At 53.4% G+C, this 22,155-nt stretch overlaps 1 protein-coding gene across 2 annotated transcripts in view; it reads left to right on the forward strand.

Moving 5' to 3' along the window:
• The first annotated feature begins 3,549 nt into the window (after positions 1-3,549).
• The window catches only part of LOC119862958 (GRB2 related adaptor protein), a 41,199-nt gene continuing 22,593 nt past the window's right edge, over positions 3,550-22,155 (forward strand). Inside the window, exons 1-3 of one of the 2 annotated variants that reach the window (XM_043493575.1) lie at positions 3,550-3,837; positions 14,345-14,442; positions 19,562-19,684. In XM_043493575.1, the coding sequence (XP_043349510.1) occupies positions 3,760-3,837; positions 14,345-14,442; positions 19,562-19,684 (299 nt within the window). In that variant the 5' untranslated portion in view covers positions 3,550-3,759. The remainder of the gene's footprint in view (positions 3,838-14,344; positions 14,443-19,561; positions 19,685-22,155) is intronic. The other variant, XM_038420521.2, reaches the window with a different exon arrangement.

A 22,155-nucleotide genomic window follows, 5' to 3' on the forward strand; every position in this document is an offset into this window, starting at 1 on the left:
CCTGCTCCAGGTGCTTCCTTTGACCCCTGGTCATGGCTGATAAGAGCAGCAGGACAATTGCATCATAGCCTTGAGGAGCCTTGTATGGCACTTAGCTCAAGGCTGATAGAGGGGAGCTGGAGACTCCGGTCCCAGCAAAGCCTGTGGATGATCTGAAGCCTCTAGACTGGAGCAAAGGGATCAGTGCTAAAGCCAGGGTTTTAAGCTCTGGTGCTGGGCACCCTAAGCTAGAACAAGGGACCTTTGTGGCCTCTAGGTGAGGGCTGACCCCAAAAGAAGCCTTCTAGCTAAGCTGCCAGGAGATTCCCAACCCTGGAGAGTGAAGGCACAAGCAGGTAATGCAAGCTTCCTCCCCTCCCCTCTAGCCTTGCCAATGCCTCCCTCCCGCACCCACAACCTGCCCTGCGATTCCAGCCCTGGGCTGCCCATCACTGGGGTGATGCCGGGGGTGATACGGGCAGCAGCCAGATGAGGAAACATAGAAGAGTGGGCATGACTCAGCTCAGGGGTGGGAAGCAGAAAAGCCCACATTCAGCTCCTGATTTTCTCTGCAGCTTTGGGCAAGTCGCTCAGTGCCTCAGTTTCCCCGTCTGCAAAATGGGGATTGTAACCCTGCCCTAACCCTCAAGGCATCTGGTGACCAGGCTCTGAGCTCCTCAGGCAGCAGGAGCCGGGGAAATGCACAGTCTGATTCTCTTGGGCCCAGAGGGCAGGGGCTGGAGCATACAGGGTATTTACCTTCACCCTGACTCATCATTCTTCAGCGTCACATCTTCTGTCCCAGGAGATGCCATCATCGTCCGGCCCGATGCCTTGCTGATCTCCCTCGCTTCCCTTTATCCTGGCCCCAAGTGAATTTTCCCACTGTTTGCAGGAAGTGCTTCCTGGGATGGTGCCAGACAAGGAGAAAACAAGAGGTAAATATTGTGTCCTTCCTCCCTGAGAGACTGCCAGCAAGGCTGAGTGTCTCTCCGTCCAGCAGCACCCCAGCAACCCCCTTCTCCCCCAAATTCCATGCACCCACTCAGGGGGTCTCAGCCAATCCCCTGCAGCTTGCCCAGGCTTCAGCTCGGGGCCCAGCTCCGTACCCATCCTGTGCAGCAGGGCAGGGCATAGGGAGCATTTCCCAAGACTCTGAGGTTGCTCCTGCTGCCTGGGTTCACTGGGCATGAATTTTTCTGCTTGGCAAATACAGTTACCCTCGTGCCCTCATCCAATCAGGGAACAGAAAAAAGTACCATTTGGTTTGTCTAGCCAATCACAAGCAAGCCAAGAGAGATCAAATGACAAACAATGACAACTGCTTCCCAAGGTAAAAGATCCAAGTAGAAATTGACTAAATGGGAGGAAACTGCCATCTGCCCTGCCCCATCCACTAGCAGAATAAAGAAGAAAAACTCAGAGAATAAATGACTGGCTGTGAGTGACTCAGTCCTTTCTGTATTGGATTTGCAGTCCTCTTAATATTGGGGCTCATTTCCCATATCCTCTGAGGTCCTGTCACCCCCTGGCACGCTGATCCCAAACATTTTCCCACCCTTTGTTTTGACTGCATAGATTGTAAATTCTTGTGGGCAGAGACTGTCTCACAATGGGCCTGATCCTGCCCCATTGACGTCAATGAGAGTTCTGCCACTGACTTCAGTGGAAGCAGGCTCCGCCAGATTATGTGAGTGTGTTTATACAGCACCTAACACACGACTAGGGCTGCCATGCCACCTCTGAGATCCAAAACTATGGGACATCCAGAATGATCCTGAGTCCCAAAACTGGGCAGCTGGCAGTGTGTACTAAGCACCATTACAGACTCCGGCACAGCTGCCTCGAAAAAGGGACAATCCTGGGAAAACCTTGATCGCTGACGCCCCTAGTCCTGATCTCATAGAACCATAGAATCATAGAACTGGAAGGGACCTCGAGAGGTCATCCAGTCCAGTCCCCTGCACTCAAGGCAGGACTAAGTATTATCTAGACCATCCTTGACAGGTATATGTCTAGCCTGCTCTTAAAAATCCCCAATGATGGAGATTCCACAACCTCCCTAGGCAATTTATTTCAGTGCTTAACCACTCCGACAGTTAGGAAGGAAAGCTGTCAAAGAAAGCTATCAGGTTGGTTTGACACGATTTGTTCTTGACAAATCCATGCTGACTGTAATTTATCATCTCATTATCTTCTAGGTGTTTGCAAATTGATTGCTTAATTATTTACTTCATTATCTTTCCGGGTACAGAAGTTTGAGTCCTCCAGATGCTGCCGTAACTTATTATTGTTATCAGTAATAACAAACTTTTATTGTTTCCTATGTCACCTCATGGCCTTTTTTCACACAGGCAACAGAAGTTACATAAACTAAGGAAATAGAATGTAAAAAACTTTGTGACTGCAAACTTAGGGCTACACATTGAAATGAAAAAAAAATTTGGAAACTAATGTCTGTGCATTTCTAACATGCTCCACATCGCAGCATGTGAGACATTGATGTTTTGCTCTGCCTCCAACAAGTTCTCTTCTAGAAGGCACTGGCTGCTTCTGTTCTCAGAACATTAAGTCTTTCCCTGGTTTTGAATGTGCTTTGCATAGGAGCTGTAAAACGGGTCACTGCTTTCAACAGCGTCCCCTCATGGCCAGGGGTGGCTCTGCAGCAGCCCGCTGTAGGGTTCCTCAATCAACTTCAAACCCAGGTTTCGCTCTGTTCCCAACACCCATCCTTAGGGTCTGGGCTGATTCCCATCAAAGGTCAAAAGAAAAGTCAAAATCCCCCAAATAAAGTCTACAACGTTTAAATCAATTCCTTGCTTTAGCAGGCCTCTCCCTGCCCTGCCTAGCTGGAACCCAGCGTCTCAGGATCTTTCCTGCAGAAGCCTTGCGGTCACTCTGCAATTCCTCTACCCAGGCCGCTCCATGATTGAGTCACTGACCTGATTTCCCGACCGGGGGAGCCGAGGGGGGTCCATCTCCCCTTAAAGGCCCAGCCACCCTGTGACAGGGCCCATTGTTAGTAACACCCGGCCCATCTCTAAAAGCTTTCGTCTGAGGATCTCAAAGCACTTTACAAACTTGGAGCCACCCTCCTGTGAGGGACTGTAGCTCATTGCTATCACCCGACTTTACAGAACGGTAAACTGAGGCACAGATCAGTCAAATGGCTGTCCGGTGGGTAGCTGCATACTGAGCTGTTTCAGTGCCCAATCACATTAATCTGTATCTTTCCCTTGAATTCAATGTGCTTTATCTCAGCCTCTGAGGCAGCAGGATAATCAGGAAAGGGACCCAGAAGTCCTGACTCCCAGCCCCATTCTCTGCCCACACTCTCCTCCCCAGAACATGTTCCCCATCTCCCTGTCTTCAGGGGCATCAGTTTCCATGTAACCTCTCCCTTTCCCGCCAGAGACCGGGATCCTTCCCCGGCCCGCCCAACAACAGCCAAGTGGCTTCCTGCCTGATTTCTCACCAGGAAGAATCTCTCACTCAACTAACAAACAAAAGAAAATAAAAAAATCAAAGCAGCAATGCCTGCCTGCAAGGCCAAGCCGAGAAACAGGAAGCCAAGGGCTTCATCGCCTCTTCCTGAGCGTCGCTCGGAACAGCCCCCAGGTCTTTCTGGGCCAGTGTGGCCCCTCCCTTCTGCAGCTGCATCCTTGCACCCCTGCTTCACACCGGTGGCAAGGGCAGGTGCAGCAGGCAAGAGACAGGGACTGGCTGCCGGGAGCCCTGTCGAGCCGGGGAGCCAAGGGGGACCGGCTGCTCTGGCGCAGGATGGAGTCTGTGGCTTTGTACAGCTTCCAGGCAACGGAGAAGGACGAGCTGCCCTTTCGCAAGGGGGACACGCTGAAGGTACCTCTGCCTCGTGAGGGATTGCAGGTTTCCTTATCGAGGGAGCACCAGCCAGGGAGAAGGGCTTCCCCAGACACGGGGCACAGCCACCTGCCTCCGGGGGATCAGACAGATGTCCTAAGCACAGTATGGCCATTCTGAGCACTTGTAGGAGTCCAGCACCTCTTGCTGGAGGATCCTGGTCGGGGGGAGAGCTAGGGAGCGGGGAGATCTGGGGGCAGATGAGGCTCTAGGATGCCTCTGAAATGCACTGGCCCAGAAGCTGGGATTGAGAGAGCTAGAAAGCACCTGAGACCTGCTGCAGCAGCAGGGAAAGATCGTGCTGGGTGCGGGGTTAGACAGTGCCTGAGATGTGGCAGCCCAGAGAGACGGGTAAGCCCTGAGGACAGAGCAGGGCACACAAGGGGTGTCCAGCCCAAGCTACTAGCATCCGTGGTATGGACGGGCTTGTTCCTTTCATGGCCTGGCACCCAACCACCCCAAAGGGCTGGGAGGACTAGGAGGCATTGCTTGCCACTACTGATCCTAGCTGCACTGATGTCCACGGCCCAGCTGCCTGGGGACTTTACTGGGGAGAGGATCTGGCCCTCGGAGCAGCTCAGTCCTCCACAGATGGGACCCAATGCTGCCCCAGGGGAGCAGCCCCAGCCCGTAGCCTGCCCGTGCAGCGTTTGGGTGTTTGTCTGTGGGTTGAGGGGGATCCCCGGGGCATCTGTAAAGAGACCTTGCCTGGAAGTGGGCCGACTGCAAAGAGCAGGTGAGCTCGGAATGAGGCGTCACGCGACACAGCTGAGCTCCTCCAGGTAAAGTGAGACACAGAGAGAGGATGGCCTTGCAGTCTAGGCACGGGAGTAGGACCCTGTAGATGTGGGTTCAGTTGCCAGCTCTGTGGCAGACTCCCCCTGTAACCAGAGGCAAACCACCCCATCACTCTGGGCCTCAGTTCCCTCTCCCTCCCTTCGTTTTTACTGTAAGCTCTTCTGGGCAGAAACCGTCTCTTATGTGTGGGCTTCCAATCGCAAACAGCAAAGTAGGGAAATGGGGTCTAGGTGAAATGACTGTAAGGTGGGTGTGCAGCTGTTGAGAAACCAGTGAGTAGTTGTGAGTAGTTCACTGTCAGACTGGGAGGATGGGCCAAGTGGGGGTCCCACAGGGGTCAATCTTTTCTTAAATGACTTGGGGGAATGGACTAGAATGTACACTTCTGAAATTGGTGGATGACACCAAGCTGGGAGGAGTTGCAAGCCCTTTGGAGGACAGGATTTGAATTCAAAACGCTCTTGATACATTGAAGAGCCGGTCTGAATCCAGCAAGATGGAAGTCAATAAAGACAAGTGCAAAGGACGACACTTAGGAAGGCCACATCAAATGTGCAGCTACAAAATGGGGGCTCACTGGCTAGGTCGTAGGACTGCTCAAAAGAACCTGCGGTTACAGTGGATCCCAACTTGAACATGAGTCAACACTGTGATGCTGTTGCAAAAAAGGCAAATGTTGTTTTGGGGTGTATTGACAGGAGCGTCATATGTAAAACGGAGGCTGCCATTGTCGAGCTCTGCTTGGCACTAGTGAGACTTCAGCTGGACTACGGCGTCCAATTTTAGATGCCACACGTTAGGAAAGATGTGGACAAATTGGAAAGGAAAGAGTGAATGAACTGGGCATTAGTCTAGAGAAGAGAAGGGGGGGACTGATAGTCTTCAAATATGTACAAGGTTGTCATAAAGGGAATGGTGATCAAGGGTTCTCTGTGTGTGCCGAGGATAGGACAAGAAGGAATCTGCTCAGTTCACCATAAAGGAGATCTAGGGTGGATATCAGCAGAAACGTTCTAAGGAGAGTTGAGCTCTGGAATTGATCATGTAGGGAGGTTGTGGACTCCCCATCACTGGAGGTTTTTAAGCACAAGTTGGACAAACACCGGTCAGGGATGGTCTGGGTTTACTTGCTCCTGACTCAATGCAGGGGGCTGGACTGGATGAGCTCTTAAGGTCCCTTACAGCCAATGTCTCTATGATTTCTTTCAGAGTAGCAGCCGTGTTAGTCTGTATTCGCAAAAAGAAAAGGAGTACTTGTGGCACCTTAGAGACTAACAAATTTATTAGAGTATAAGCTTTTGTGAGTTACAGCTCACTTCATCGGATGCATCCGATGAAGTGAGCTGTAACTCACAAAAGCTTATACTCTAATAAATTTGTTAGTCTCTAAGGTGCCACAAGTACTCCTTTTCTTTCTATGATTTCTGAGATCTCAGTTGGGGAAGGTAGACACACCTGGAATACAAACAGGAGCAGTAAATCGCTTAAGAGATGTTTGATTCACCTGGACGCTTACTTATTCCTGTGCTTTAGATCTGAATTAATACACGGCCCCAGCATTCTGATTTCAGTAGAGCTCTGACGTACTGGTTAAGAAGAAAGTTTGTAGAAGCAGCGAAAAGTCTTTTTTCCTCAGGCTTGTGCTTGCGAAATTCTCCATACACTGTGGTGATATTTCCAGGCACTTTGTATGCGAGAGTTGGCACTGGTTCTGTTAAAGTACCATTTGCAAATGTCAGATTATTGTGTGATAAATAACGGGGCCCACTCCGAGCTCGATCGCTCCTGAGTAATGCCAGCATGCCGAAATCCTGGCCCTAAAAACATTTGCATGGCCTATGTCACATAATGTCTCTGAAGACATGACATGGATGGGCTGGTCTGAGTTTATAGGGATAGCTATCATGGTGATGAGTGAGATATAAACACAGCTAGCGAGCTAGATACGAATGGAGATAGATAGATAGATAGATAGATAGATAGATAGATTGTATGGAGATAGATTAGATTAGATGATGATTGATTTTCAGTTTAGCCCCCTTTTTTGCAGATGTAACTTTATACCCACAATGCATCAGGTTGGGTGTTTGGTTTATTCCCCAGGATTTTACTAGTGCAGCGCCGATCAAATAGAAAGGGGTAGGGTGCTGAAGAGAACAACTGCCTCTTGCTCAGGATAACCTGCAAAACTGGCTCACTGGTCCACCCCTTGTGAGCATTGCCGTCATCTGAGACCTGTGGCAATAAAAATTGGGCAGCACTTGGACCATCCAATAGCCTCTCCGTGTGCCCTGTGTGGATGAGCAGATTAACAGCAGCAGTTTGCAGTTACGGGGACACTGCCTTCTAAGAGATAGGCTGGTGGGTCAGGCAGTAGAAGGGGATTCAGGAGGCCCAGGTTCAAATCCCACACATTTCCTAGGTGATGTTGGGCAAGTTGCTTCTTCTCTCCATGCCGCGGTTCCCCACCTGCCCGATACTAACCCTGTCTTTGAAGACTGTCTCTTGCCAGGCATCTGCACAGGGCCCAGCCTGGATTTAGCTTTCGGGGGCATTATCCCCATTGCACCAATGAGGAAACCACAGCAGGGAGTGGTTTGGCCCAAGGTCATCCGGGCTGCAGAGAGGCAGGAATAGAACCCAGATCTCCGGGTACGTGCCTGAAGCACAAACCCACGTGTGGGAAGGAAACTCCTTGTACCAAAGTCGTTTCATCACAGGCTCAGCGTCAGTCCGGGTGCTTTGCCTGTTCCTAATCCAGGGTTCTCCAGAGTCATTTATGGATAGAGCCACGCAGCCAAGGGACTGTCTCTGGGAGGGGAAGCAGGTGGGAGATGGCTGGGAGGGTGGCACCAGCGCCGACTGTCAATACAGGAAATAACAAAGCAACCGCCCGCCAGCTCCACACGTTCGGCTGTTGCTAAGTCAGCTGGGAGCTGCTGTGCAACAGGAGCACAGAGCAGACGCTGCCTCGGCTGGGCTGTCACTGGCCTTCTCTGGCCCTAGGTCTGGTGGGCGCCTGGCTAACCCCTCAGTCACATCAGCCATGAGGTAGGGGCCCGAAGGCAGGAAGGGAGGACAGAGCCTGGCTTGGGCTAAGCAGAGGAGACCAGTGTGGAAGCCCGTTCCCTGCACACCTGGGCTCTGTCTGCCTCCGAGCTGCAAAGAAGTGCCTGGAGAACTCACAGCGAGCCACAGCGCCGGGGCGCCTGGCAGGCCTAGCTCACCTGGGTAGCCCCTGCTCACGAGACTAACGGCTGCTCACCTGTGGTGCCTCCCCCCACTGCTCCAGCCCTGCTTCCCCACGCAGCCCTGCTGATGCCCCGCAGGTGTGCCCGGGGAACAGCCCCGGCTGTTCCCGGGCACCTCTGGAGACCAGAGACCCTGCTGAGGACCTTACAGCTTGACTAGGTGGTGATACCAGCTGCAATTCCATCAGTGTCTCTCTTCAAACACAGGTCCCCAGGGCACCGCCTGGCAATAACCACATAACCCTCCGTCGCCCACCACGCAGCCCCAGCGCAGCATGATGCTCAGCAGCCAGCTCAGGACCGTCCCTGGTCCCTAGCGAATTGGGTGTCTGACATGGTGGCCGAGCCATTAGCCAGCTGGCTCGTTTGCGATCAGGCACTTAAGACGGGACTCGGCTCTCGTTGGGCCAGGCTGCGAGAGGGCAGCAGAGGGGCCTGGGCACTGCCGGAGAAGCAGGTGCCCACTTTGCAGGCAGCACTGGCTTTTGCATTGCTTAGGCAAGCCCTGGCCAGGTTGGAAAGACACAGGCTGGTCTGGTTTCAGGGCAGGGAGCGGTGTCCTTTTCCACCCCACTGGGCTGTGTCAGGAACTTGGTCCCTCTCCTGCACGGCAAGAGCTTTTCATTGGTTTGCTACAAACAGGTACTTCCCCAGCTATGCTACACTGGAGTGCTGGGGGGGGGAATAACATCAGACACCAAGTCCCATCCAGTTCTCTCCTGTGTGGCTGAGTTGAGACAATCCTGACAGAGGGGAAGAGTGTCCCCAGGAAACTCAGCCTGCTATGAGCCCAGTGATTGGGGCTCAGGCTGGTGGGCAGGAACGGCTGCAGGAGGGCTTGTGTGTGAATGCACCAGCCTTTCCCTTCTAGCGACTCGGGTTCAAATGCTGGAGGAGGTCAGACAGGAACAGGAGTCCCAGCCCCGTCCCCATTTGTTCAAAGCTCCCAAACCGGCACCATTGCTGATGCCAGGAGAGCTCATTGCCGTACCAGCTGGTTCGTGCCAGATCAGGACTGAGGGGCACCGGCAGAGCTGAATGGAAGCTGAGGGCTGGGACAGCAGGGGTTGGGGGTGTTGGCATAGCCATTGGTAAACATAATGTTTGGTTCAAGCCAGTGCTGTCACAAGCATCTCTCACCTGCACGAGCACTAAATTCACTAGGAAGTGTGCAAAAGGGCTGAACCTTCTGCAGCCCTAGCCTGAAGAGCTCCCCAGCTTCAGCAATGAGCTAGCCACCTGGCACCAGAACCCCGATGAGAAGGGGTGAAATTTCCCCATTGACTCAATTTCTTTGAAAACCCCATGACGGTGAAATAGCTCTGGACTGTGAGCACAACCCCTCATTCTTGGAAGGGATGCATGAATCAGAGTCCAGAGTGGAAATTCCCCTCTTCCCCTCCTGCCCCACCCATGGATCCAGACAAGAAAAAATGAATTCAGCTAGACAGAAGGGGATTCCTCCACTGTGGCTAAAGCAGTTCCCTGCCCCAGAATCCACCAGGGCACTGTCAAAAGGCAGCTCCCAAAATGCTCAGTCCAATGTTTTTGGCTGCTGGTGTCTGGCGTAAAGGGCCACCCCCTCCTGGGAGAAGACAGTCACCCCCCGCAAAATTGGCAAAAAGGTTTAGAAACCCTGATCTCTGGGGAAAGGTTAAAAAAATGGGCATGTTTAATCCTGAGAAAAGCAGACTGAGGGGGGACCTGAAAACAGTCTTCAGCTATGTTACAGGCTGTTAAAGAGGATGGGAACATGTCCACTGAAGGAAGGATAAGAAGGAATGGGCTTAATCTGCCGCAAAGAGAATTTAGGTTAGTAGGAGAGACTTTCTAACTGGAAGGGTAGTTAAGCTCTGGAATAGGTTTCCAACAGAAGTTGTAGGATCACTGGCGGTTTTTAAGAGCAGGTTGAACAAACCCCTGTCTGGGCTGGTCTAGGTTTACTTGGTCCTGCTTCAATGCAGGAGGCTGGTCTAGATGACCTCTCAAGGTCCCTTCCAGCCTGACGTCTTTATGATTCTGTGATTCCCACAGTCAACAAGTGTCCTGAATCGGCTCCTGAGGGCCGTAGGGGAATTCCCACCACTGGGAACAGTTACAAGGCAGGAAAAAGCAATAGAAAACATGCCACAGGAAAGTGTTCTCCTCAGCATTGCCAAGTCTCATGCCTGAATCACAAGTCTCACGATATGTGGTGGTTTTCTTAAAGCCCCAGCTCCTGGAGTCAAGGGAGCACGTGAGAATCTCAGCTTGCATTTGAAAAAACAAACCTGGTACGTTTCTAGCCCTTGTGGCTGCTGAGAAAAGGCTGAAAACGTGAGTGTGAAGAGCACAAACACCAGCAGGCAAAGGCAAAGAGCCCCAAATTCAGGATGTTTAAAATCTCATGGTGTTAAGACCAGTCTCAGGATTTGTCAGGGGGGAGGGTGTGACGCATGGTTTTTAAAGGCTTGGGATGGGTGAGTTTGCTACAGTGGCAGGGGGCTGGACTCGTTCTCCCCCAGACCTGTTGCAGACTCTGTGTCTCCATGGTTGCAAACCCACTTCCCTGGACTTCAGAAAAGCAGACTTTGACTCCCTCGGGGAACTGATGAGCAAGATCCCCTGGGAGAATAACATGAGGGGGAAAGGAGTCCAGGAGAGCTGGCTGTATTTTAAAGAATCCTTATTGAGGTTACAGGGACAAACCATCCCGATGTGTAGAAAGAATAGCAAATATGGCAGGCGACCAGCTTGGCTTAACAGTGAAATCCTTGCTGATCTTAAACACAAAAAAGAAGCTTACAAGAAGTGGAAGATTGGACAAATGAACAGGGAGGAGTATAAAAATATTGCTTGGGCATGCAGGAGTGAAATCAGGAAGGCCAAATTACACCTGGAGTTGCAGCTAGCAAGAGATGTTAAGAGTAACAAGAAGGGTTTCTTCAGGTATGTTAGCAACAAGAAGAAAGTCAAGGAGAGTGTGGGCCCCTTACTGAATGAGGGAGGCAACATAGTGACAGAGGATGTGGAAAAAGCTAATGTACTCAATGCTTTTTTTGCCTCTATCTTCACGAACAAGGTTAGCTCCCAGACTACTGCACTGGGAGGAGGTGACCAGCCCTCTGTGGAGAAAGAAGTGGTTTGGGACTATTTAGAAAAGCTGGACGAGCACAAGTCCATGGGGCCAGATGCGCTGCATCCGAGAGTGCTAAAGGAGTTGGCGGATGTAATTGCAGAGCCATTGGCCATTATCTTTGAAAACTCATGGCGATTGGGGGAGGTCCAGGATGACTGGAAAAAGGCTAATGTAGTGCCCATCTTTAAAAAAGGAAGAAGGAGGATCCTGGGAACTACAGGCCAGTCAGCCTCACCTCAGTCCCTGGAAAAATCATGGAGCAGATCCTCAAGATATCAATTCTGAAAGTGATCAGGAATAGTCAGCATGGATTCACCAAGGGCAAGTCATGCCTGACTAATCTAATTGCCTTCTACGACGAGATAACTGGCTCTGTGGATGAGGGGAAAGCAGTGGACGTGTTGTTCCTTGACTTTAGCAAAGCTTTTGACACAGTCTCCAACAGTATTCTTGCCAACAAGTTAAAGAAGTATGGGCTTGATGAATGGACTATAAAGTGGATAGAAAGCTGGCTAGATTGTTGGGCTCAACGGGTAGTGATCAATGGCTCCATGTCTAGTTGGCAGCCGGTATCAAGTGGAGTGCCCCAAGGGTTGGTCCTCGGGCCAGTTTTGTTCAATATCTTCATAAATGATCTGGAGGATGATGTGGATTGCACCCTCAGCAAGTTTGCAGATCACACTAAACTGGGAGGAGAGGTAGATACGCTGGAGGGTAGGGATAGGATACAGAGGCCCTAGACAAATTAGAGGATTGGGCCAAAAGAAATCTGATGAGGTTCAACAAGGACAAGTGCAGAGTCCTGCACTTAGGATTGAAGAATCCCATGCACCGCTACAGACTAGGGACCGAATGGCTCGGCAGCAGTTCTGCAGAAAAGGACCTAGGGGTTACAGTGGACAAGAAGCTGGATATGAGTCAACAGTGTGCCCTTGTTGCCAAGAAGGCCAATGGCATTTTGGGATGTATAAATAGGGGCATTGCCAGCAGATCGAGGGACGTGATCGTTCCCCTCTATTCGACATTGGTGAGGCCTCATCTGTAGTACTGTGTCCAGTTTTGGGCCCCACACTACAAGAAGGATGTGGAAAAATTGGAAAGAGTCCAGCGGAGGGCAACAAAAATGATTGGGGACTGGAACACATGACTTATGAGGAGAGGCTGAGGGAACTGAGATTGTTTAATCTGCGGAAGAGAAGAATGGGGGGGGGGGGATTTGATAGCTGCTTTCAACTACCTGAAAGGGGGTTCCAAAGAGGATGGAGCTAGACTGTTCTCAGTGGTAGCAGATGATGAACGAGGAGTAATGGTCTCAAGTTGCAGTGGGGGAGGTTTAGGTTGGATATTAGGAAAAACTTTTTTACCTAGCGAGATGGTGGAATCTCCATCCTTGGAGGTTTTTAAGGCCCGGCTTCACAAAGCCCTGGGTGGGATGATTTAGTTGGGGATTGGTCCTGCTTTGAGCAGGGGGTTGGACTAGATACCTCCTGAGGTCCCTTCCAACCCTGATATTCTATGATTCCCGGAGAGACTCACTCAGACCCCAGAACTGTCAAAGACACCCAGTGCAAAGGGAGCTAGGGCCACTAATTAATGCCGCTCCTCACATCAACCAGAAGGGGGTCACTAGAGAGCAAGAGGGGGCTGAGCTGGCTGCCTCTGCTGTACTCACCCGGCTCTCTTCTGGTTGTAAGCCCCCAGCCAGAAGAGGAACCGGCCAGATCTCAGCTCCTCGTCCCACCTACAGGGGGCTGGCCCAGTCCATTTGCTCAGGCACAGCCCTGGTTGTACTAGGCTCCCTCTCCCCCCACCCCTTCCCCCCCGGTCCTAACCCCTCTGCCTTACTCCGAAGCATTTCTGGAGCCCTGGGTCTGTTCCCAGAGATCCCGGAATCTGCCTTTGGGCCTGGGCCCCCTCTGCAGGTCTGAGCACTGCCGGCAGGGTTGGGGGGTTGCTGTGCTTTGGAGGAAAAGCCTGGTTTGGGTTTGTTCAGTGCGCTGCTGTTTAAAATGCTCGTTTGCCTCTCAAGTCTGGCATGCAGACATGGTGCAGGTCGCAGGTGCAAATGCAGGTTTCCATCAGTACCAATATTCAGGAACGTGGGCCTGGCTCCACCACTGGACGCAGAATGGGCCGGGGCCAGGTCGCTTGCTGCTGCAGGTGCCAGGTTCCCCGCTAACCCCCCAGGCCACCCTGGACCCCATGTCCCCCTGAAGCAGAGGGTCCCCCAAAGCGCAGGGCCAGGGGCGGTTGCCCCCGACCCTGTTTGGACCCGTTCTGGGCACCACCAAAAATGATACAAAGCTGGCACCCAGGATCAAGCCGATCTGAGCAGCAGCAGGTTCACGCCCAGTGTGATGTGAACAGTTTCAAATCCTGTTTGCACAGCTGCACTGAACAGAGCTTCCCATTGGGTAGGAGTACTGGAAAATATTGTGAAAGCTAAACTGGGCATCGGCCCTTCTATTTATATGGTGACATTTCCTGTTGATTAAAATAGAGATGCCCAGATTAACTCCACGTCTGTCTGTCCATCTATAGATCTATTTATCTTTCTTTAGGTGCCCATCTAAGGTATTGTCTGTCACGTGAGGTGCTGGCATAGAATAGCTGTACCCCATGGGCACCTGTGCCAGTCTCTTGCAGGAGTATCCAAACTTTGCTGCACTGGCAACCTGAAACCCCAGGGCCACACCTATTGTCTTGGCCCTTTAAAAATCCCACCTGTCCTCCAAGGGTTTTCCTGCCCTGCAGGAGGCGCTCCATTGAATAACACTGAGTTCCTGTAAAGAAAGAAAAAAGAATACTCCCTTCCAACAAGACAGGAGGGATTTTAAAGGGCCAGGTATGCCATTTGCACAGGCTCTCCTAGAAATCCCAAATCAATGCTCATGGCTGCCCATAATGTTCCCTCCTGCTTGTATCTGCCTGAGCAGCAACATAGAAATTGCTGTTTGAGTTCATCAGCCATAAACCTAGCAATGGACGTGATTGGCAAAATTTGGAGCTGGATTCGGAACGTGTCGAAGTCCAGGGGAGTTCAGCCCCAGAACTTGGATCAAGCCTGTTTTAAAGACAGGCACAACCCACAAACAAACAACCACGTCAAATTATCGCTGCAAGAAACAAAAAATATTGTTTTCCACAAAACCTCAGTTTCCCTATGAAAAAATATTCCGTTGTGGGCCAGCTCCGATCCTACACCCATTCGATTCCTGGAGCTGGCAGCACTGGGAGGTAGCAGTCATTTTCTCTGTTTGAAACAGCTCAGAGAGAAATCAACATTTCAACAGCACGTTCTCTTCCCTTGTGTCCTTAGATCCTGAATATGGAAGACGACCAGAACTGGTATAAAGCCGAGCTGTATGGCTCAGAAGGATTCATTCCGAAGAATTACATCAAAGTCAAGCCACACCCGTAAGTACCTCCTGAGCTTCCACCTCGCAAGGGCCTTGGAGGGTTCAAAGCAGGCCTGCCCTGGGCCCCGAGGCAGCCAACCCCGCTTCAGAAGGTAGCAGTTGAGTGCAAAATGAAATGACCGTATTCCCCGTATGAGAAATAAGGAGCACTAGGACTTGGTATTTCTGTGCAAGGCCTCTTCCTTCAGAGGGTCTCAGAGCACATTGGCAGCTGTGGCCCGCCAAGCCTGTAAAGTAACTAATGAGCCCCATTTCACAGAAGGTGAAACCGAGGCACAGACCGAGTCAGTCACATCTCTGTGCTTCAGCTTCCCCGCCCGTCCCATGTTAATCCAGGGCTAATGACACTCTTGTTCATCAAGTGTTTTGTGTTCTGTGGTTGGAAAACACATTAAAGGCGAAGTATTATTTTTGAGGGGCTGTCCTTTTAAAAGTCACCCGTCAAGCGATGTGCCACCTTTGGCACAAAGGTTCCAGACCCCATCCCCTGGCACAGAGGTTCCCCTTCCAAGGACGCTGGCAGAACAGCAGGTACCACTCATTTGCCAATGGCACACAACTCCCACTAACGCGACCGCATCTTACACCACCTTCCTACTAGCCCAGAGATCCACGGCCCTTCGCACGGCTCCAGCACCACAAAGAGGGTTGAAAGCTGCTCGAAAAGGCTAGTTGAGGATACCCCTAGTACGGGCTAATTCTCAGCTGGCCCAGGGCTGATGTAGCCAACTATATGCAGCTGCTTCGAGCTCCTGCTGTGTAAGGAACAGGCTGGGGCGGGACTGGAGATCAAAGCGCTCTGGCGATTCTAGCCAATGGGGCAGATCCTTGGGAGCTCTTCTCCACTGGCAAAAACTACAACAACCTTGGGGCTACTCTAATTTGTGCCTGGGGCTAATTAAGCCCCTGGCAGTTGGTGGGACTCAGGGCAGGACCAGGATCAGGAAAAGCAAACAACTCTGTGCCCCTGCGTCGACATGGGGGAGTTGAATCACGCTTCTCTCCTTGCACCCTGGCATCAGACACCTTTGCCCCCCACTGCCCTGGTATAAGCACTCCTCAACTGGGGTCTGGCCGTGAGGATGTTTCCTCTAAACTGTTCAGCCGATCCGGCCAAATAGTTGATCTGAAGAATTAAGCCCCTTTTTCTGTTTGCAAATCGTTTGTGCCCAGCTTTGCTTTTCACACCTGTACTAGTGACTCCCTCTTGCACCACGAACTGACCCCAGCGCGTGTCGGCCTTGGGGACTGTCCCACTATCGTCCTCACCTGTGGCATAAATTGGGCACTCAAGTCACACAGCATTTTCTCCACTCCCTGGTTGGGCGTCTGTAATGCTGTAAAGGAATCGGGAAGGCTCTTCTTGGCGCCCCGTCCGCCCGTGACCCCCAGGGTTTTCCCAACCCACCAGCACTCAAGTGCACGGATGTTCACGAGCGACAAGGGTCGAGAGGAACTGAAGAAGTGCTCCCAAAACTGCTGTACAACCCTGCCCAGACTGGGTGGCCGCCTGCTCCCCCCAACATTCACAGTGGCCCTGGGAACCACTCCCGCCCCTGCATGGCCGACTCCGGGGGATGTGCCCCCCAGGTAAAGCAGCCGCCGCAGGAAAGGAGAAGGCGCAGAGCTTAGCATGAGAGATGAGCGACAGGATGTGGCTAGAGTTAAGTCAGTGCTTCTGCACAGCTCGTCTCTTTCAGCCGGGAGCACGATCGCAACTTTGCAAAATCACCAGGAACCGGCAGCAGCTGAGACACCCAATCCACTCACCAGCCCTTTACCGGGGGCGAGCCCGGCACTTCCCGTGCTGCGGAAGAGCCAGGGGTTATGCTGTGATGAACATAAAGGGGGAGGGGAGTAACTGGGGCTGGGGACCCCGCATCACACATGGGACCCTGCGGTTCTCACTGGGTCTCGGACCATGCCAGGCTGGGCTGCGCAGTGGCACCACGCAGGCCTGGCCTGGGTCAAGCAGCCAGGATCAGACTGGGCCAGGATTGGGAAAAGCAAACAACTCTGTGCCCCTGTGGGGGAGAAGGGGGAGCCGGCTCACGCTTCTCTCCTTGCATCCTGGCATGAGGGGGCCACGAATCCTCAGTGACTTCCCCCTGTGGGGAGGAGAGGGAGAGTCGTGTGCTGGAGCCAGGGAAAGAGAGAAGACTCTGTCCCTCTGAGTAACGCCAGCCCGGGGCCGCTCGGCAGGTTCAGCGTCAGCTCTGGGGGCACCCAGTGGACCCAGTCTCCCAGTGGACTCCACCAGTCTCTTCTGAGGCATGGCCTGTTGGCCTGAACGCAGGGATCTGGACTCAGGGGCCCAACCCCAGCTCGGACACTGACACCCTCTCTGAGCTGGGGCCCAGATCCTCACTGGGTGCCTAACTCCCATTGGTAGGGTCCACCCTGAGCGGTGCCGAGGCCAATGGGGGTGTTTCATGCCGGAAGCAATCAGCCCTTGGCCCGTCCTTCCTCTGTGGCTGAGTTTCCCGGTCTCTGGCAGGGCAGCGGGCAGGGTGGTAACCAGCTGAGATGGTAGGATGACTTGCCAGGCAGCCAGGCCTTCCCCTCCTCTGCGAAGTCCCCGAGTCCTCCTCCATCACACCCCTCCCCCACGTCCCGTGATGGGCGTAGGGATTTCGCGTGTGGGCTTCAGCAATGAGGTCCAGGCCGGGCACGGTCAACTGCCGGGTGCTGTGGCATGGCATGATAAAATCAAAAGGGCCCAGCCAACCAATGGCAGTGGGTCACCAGTGCCTCCAGCCGGAGCCTGGCCCGCCCGGGGAGGGGTGGGTTTATGTCCGTTCTTGCTCTCTCCATCCTTATTCTCTCCCTATGGCTTGAGTCTCAGGGACGCCCTCAAGACCCCGTTCTAGGACTGGTTAAAACACTGAGCAGACACAGGATTTGCAAACCCGAGGCCCGACAGCCACGTCCCCTTAGACGGGGAGTTATTTTCAGGCCATGGGACAAAGGCTTTTGTCTAGCTCTAACCCCCTCCGCAGCGTCTGCAGCCCCAACCTCAGGGACAGTTTTAGCTCCGGAGCCGGGGAGAGAAACAGACCAGAAAAAGAAGTGAAACTAACTGGTGAGCAGCACATTTGCCTGTCAAAATCGCTGGGGTTCCCGTCGTCCCAGGTGCTGTTGGCGGCTGTCGCGTCTCTGCAGTGAGGGCTCAAGCCACACGTGGGTTTAAAGCTAATAGCAAAGGGTGGTGCCCCTTCCCCAACACTGCCTCACCCCCTCTGCCAGCTAGGGACACCTTCTCTTCTCCGCTTCACTGCTCCATAGGGTCCCCTCCCTGGCCACTCACCTGCTGCTTCCCTCCCCACTGATCCCAGCCCAGCTTCCCCTGCGCTCAGCCCATCCCTTCAGGGTGGCTTAGCCCATCTCTTTAGAGCTTCGAGGACACCAGATCCATCCCCTCAGCATGCACAGCCCTCGCACCCCCCCCGCTAGGGGCAGAGGCTCAAAGTTACAGCTCCCCCCCTTCTCTCTTTGATTGATCCCCACACACCCCCTCTCCTCCCTGACACACCAGGGAGCAGGACCTAAGGGGGGGGAGCAGCAGGAGAAACAGGACCCTGGTTGGAGAATGTGAGAGGTTCGCTGCCCTTCCACCAGGGGACCCAGGCTTGTGGGCTCAGCGTTTCCAAGCCTGGGCTTGAGTGTCCACACTGTACTGGACACCTGGATTTACAATTGCTGGTCCCGGGTCTCACCGCCGTGCTAACTGCACTGCGCCGACCTGACTTGGGTCTACAGCTTGAGCTGCATCCACACTGCACAATGACAGGGCTTGGCCCCAAATCACAGTTGGGCCCAAATCAGACTGATTTGCCTGTGGATGGAAGCGGGGCTTGGGCTCACACCAGAGTCAGAACCCAAGGTTAGGGTGCAGTGTAGACATAGCCTTTGAATCGTTTCTCCCGAGGGGCCCATGAGGCAAATCATTTTCCCCACTGTTCTCTGTGCAGAGCAAGATGTTGGATTCCACCCTAAGTTGTCCCCATGATGGCAACATCCTTTGCGGTTATCCTGCACTAGGTCGTTCGCTGTCCTCGCACGATCTCCTCCCTCCAGGTGGAATCTGATCTAAGACACACCTGGTGCTTCTGCCAGGGGTAGCCGGATGACACAGCCAAGCCACAGTAGCTGTCTCTGTCTAATTGTCCGCCCTCTTCCTGTGTCCCCTCCCTGCCAGCCAAGCTGGCATCACAGCCCTACAATGACAGGCACCAGAATTGGCCAGGCCTCGATCCACGGTAACCACTAGATGAAGACATAAACAATGGGATGAGCGGGGCTGGGTGGTGCACAAATAGCAATGGGGAAGCTGCTGCTGCTGTGGCCAGGACGCTACAAACCAGCACACGTGTGACAAAAGGCTATTGTAATGGTGCCACAGAGGTGGAAGGGCAGCTCATGGGGCTGTAATTATAGCTTTGCTAGGCTTAGGCAAAAGGGCACAAATTGGGATAATTTTACACCCGTCCCGCCCTAACATCTTTCCCACCATTTCAACCAGAGACGGGCGTCTGCACTTCCCTTTCCATACAGTGCTGTGTTCCACCCCAGAGGTGGCTGCATTTCAGGGACAGGTGAACACAGACCCTCTCCGGGGTGAAAGAAGGTTGTTCAGTCTCTGTATCCCATTCAACCCTTCCAGTCTCCTGAAGGCTGCGTTTTAGAGCAATGCCTCCACACCAGCTTGTGGCCCAGGCTCTGGCAGGTGCCTGAGCTCTAGGACTCCCAGGGGTAGCGTGGTCTAGTGGGTAGGGCACTGAACGGCAACTCAGGAGACCAGGATGCTAATCCTGGCTCTGCCACCGAGCTGCTGCATGACCGTGTCACATGCACCTGTTCCCCAAGTTATTGGGCTCCATATGGGAGTCACTGGGGAAGAATCTCTGGCCTGGGCTATGCAGGAGAGCTAACTAGCTGCCATTAAAATCTTTGTGCACAGTCCAGCCAGAGGCCCCCTCTTCAATGTAACCTAACGCCCAGCATCATCTCACACCTTCCTGCCCCATCTGGGCCTGGCCCATGTTCTTGCTGGTTTGTGGGAGTCACAGGCCTGCCATCTCCTGCTCAGCTGCGGTTCTTTGTGTGACCCCCTCCAGGTGGTATGCGGGAAGGATCTCCAGGCATCTGGCTGAAGAAATCCTCTTGAAACGCAAGCACTTGGGAGCCTTCCTGATCCGCGAGAGCGAGAGCGCCCCGGGGGAATTCTCCATCTCTGTGAAGTAAGTAGCTGGTTCCTTCCTCTGATGCTCAGGGCTCAGGCCCGCAGGCAGTACCCTGGCAGGATCCAATAGTATAGCAATAGTAAGCAGCTGCAATTTGCACCTGGGAACATTAGAGGGAGCCAATGGCGGTCAAAGGCGGGCTAAAAGAAAAAGGAGGACTTGTGGCACCTTAGAGACTAACAAATTTATTGGCGCATAAGCTTTCGTGAGCTACAGCTCACTTCATCGGATGCATTTGGCGGGCTGTAACTTACACCTGGTTTTACACCCTCCGAGGAGCTGATTCCCCTCCTAGATCCTTCACTTCCAGCCCCTCAGTGTGTAAACGATACCCGCTCCGTCTCCCTTACGGAGGCGTAGCTGGCTCCCCCGCGGCTACGTCCAGGCTGGCATTTCAGGGTGTCTTGTTTGCCTGTCTGCACCAACTCGTTGCACCGTCTAGCGTCGACAAGGCAGCGTAACCTGTACCATGTCAGGTCACAGCCTGAGTTTGCCTGGCACAGCGGCTCACTAGCCTCGCTCCCCTGCGAGCGGGTTTTTCCCTGCCCAAGGCTCCTTGGAACTGGCAGAGAGTGCCTTGAATTTTGAACAGAGGCCAACCCAGCCGACCAGCGGAAATTCTGCACTCGCATTTCCTCCACTGTTTCCTGACAGCGCTCGTTGCACTTCACTGCCCTCTGCTCTGGGGTTTAGCCCTGCAGGGTCACACCAGCACAGAACTCAGCATATTCTCAAGGCGGCATGCTCCAGCCTTTTAGGTCACATTTGCTTTCCAGTATGCTGGGCAAGGCTGTTTTCCTCCTTTTAACCCCCTTCCCCCCCGCCCAGGGCTTTAAACTCCACCCTCCTGCTGCTTCACCTGGACCCAGTATTATTTGTGGCTTCCTATGCTAAGTGATTGTGGAATGTTGCTGTGCATCATCGAGCAGCTGCTGCAACCCACCCCAGAGGTGGCTGCATCTCAGTAGCAGTTGAGTGAGCCTGGTATACTGACTGTAGCCTGTACTAACTGTGCTCGCTGATGCTTGACAAGCATCCTTCGTTAGCATTAATTATTTCAATTTCAGCCGAGCGCTGGAGAGGGCTGAACTGGGCCTCCCAGCTCCCCCTGGGAGAGAGGCAGCATCATGGCCATGGTGCGCGGTGGAGAAGCTGTGGCACAGAGTGGCCAAGCGATGTGCTCCAGGACAGAGAGGGAGGCCGTGCTGGTGGGAGCCAGGAATAGAACAAGGGATCGGCCTGCAATGGTTCCTGCTGGGCCGATGGCGCTTTCCTGTGCCCATCTGCATGTTGTTTGCTCCCTCTTGGAGGGGCAGAGCGGATGGCTAATAGGGCACCTGATGGCTGACAGCTGATGCTCTGAGGCACTTTGGACTGGGTACCTGCGCCTGGCTTTAAGCTGTAGGTTTGAGCAATGGGGCCACAAAACAACAGCACCGGGGGTCCCTCAGTGCCAGGCACTGATCTTCTGAGGCCACAAGCAAGACTGCAGGGCAGAGCCCATGTATGGGGCAGGAGGGGATGCCAGTGCCCCAGAAATTGAGCTGATGGGATTAACACACACCATGTAGGTGTTCCGGGATCCCCGCACCCGCCACCCCCCCCAAGATGACGGTCCAGGGATCCCAGCTGTTTGTGGCTGTCTGGTCTGTAGGAAAAGCACCTTGGTGCGTGTATGGTTCAGTGGGGCTGGCTGTGTGTCTATGCAGTGGCAGATGCATGTGAAGGAAGAGAGGGGGGTTGCATTTAGCTCTGAATAGACGCCTGGGGTGATCCTTAGTTCATGTGAGTTCCAGAGTCTAACCTCAGCTCCTGGGGAAGTTCCCACACACGTGAGCCTCCCCATTGCATTGTCTCAGTGGAGCGTAGCCACCCGGGAAAAATCACAGGCATGGAGGGAGCGACACCAGTCCCCCAGGAGGCTTTGCCTGTCAGGACACTGGCCTGTCTGTTCAGCTGGGAGCCAGTGCAGAGTCTGGAGCCCTTGGGTACTCTGAGCAGACAGGCTACTGCATATGGTGCCAGCAGAGCGGGTTCAGGGTGGGTGGCTTCATTCCCGCGTGCCTGGAAGTGGGGATTGGTGCCACTGTAAGTATCGGGCCATGCTCTGATCTAGACTAACGGGATTTGCAGGCAGACGCCCCCGCCAGTGGGGGATATTACAGAAAAAGCAAACGCCTCCCCATTCTGGGTCTATATCAGTGTCTCCGTGATATGCCTCCCACAGAGTATTAGTGTGTGATTCCCCTACACCGGACACAAGCTGCATTTCCCACCCTGGTGATTTTTGTTCCCCGGGTTTGCAGCCTCTCCTGTTCACCCTAATGCACGGACACAGAGCCACTCAGCAACACGGTCTGCACGGCTCCCAAATAAGCCAAGAGAGGATCTGGGTTGGGAACATGGCCAGGAGAAAGAGGCACTCAGCTCGGGGGCTACCTGGCCCTCTGGTGCCCCATGCAATAGGG

This window comes from Dermochelys coriacea, chromosome 10 (assembly GCF_009764565.3).
Source record: "Dermochelys coriacea isolate rDerCor1 chromosome 10, rDerCor1.pri.v4, whole genome shotgun sequence".
NCBI classification, from domain to species: Eukaryota; Metazoa; Chordata; order Testudines; family Dermochelyidae; genus Dermochelys; species Dermochelys coriacea.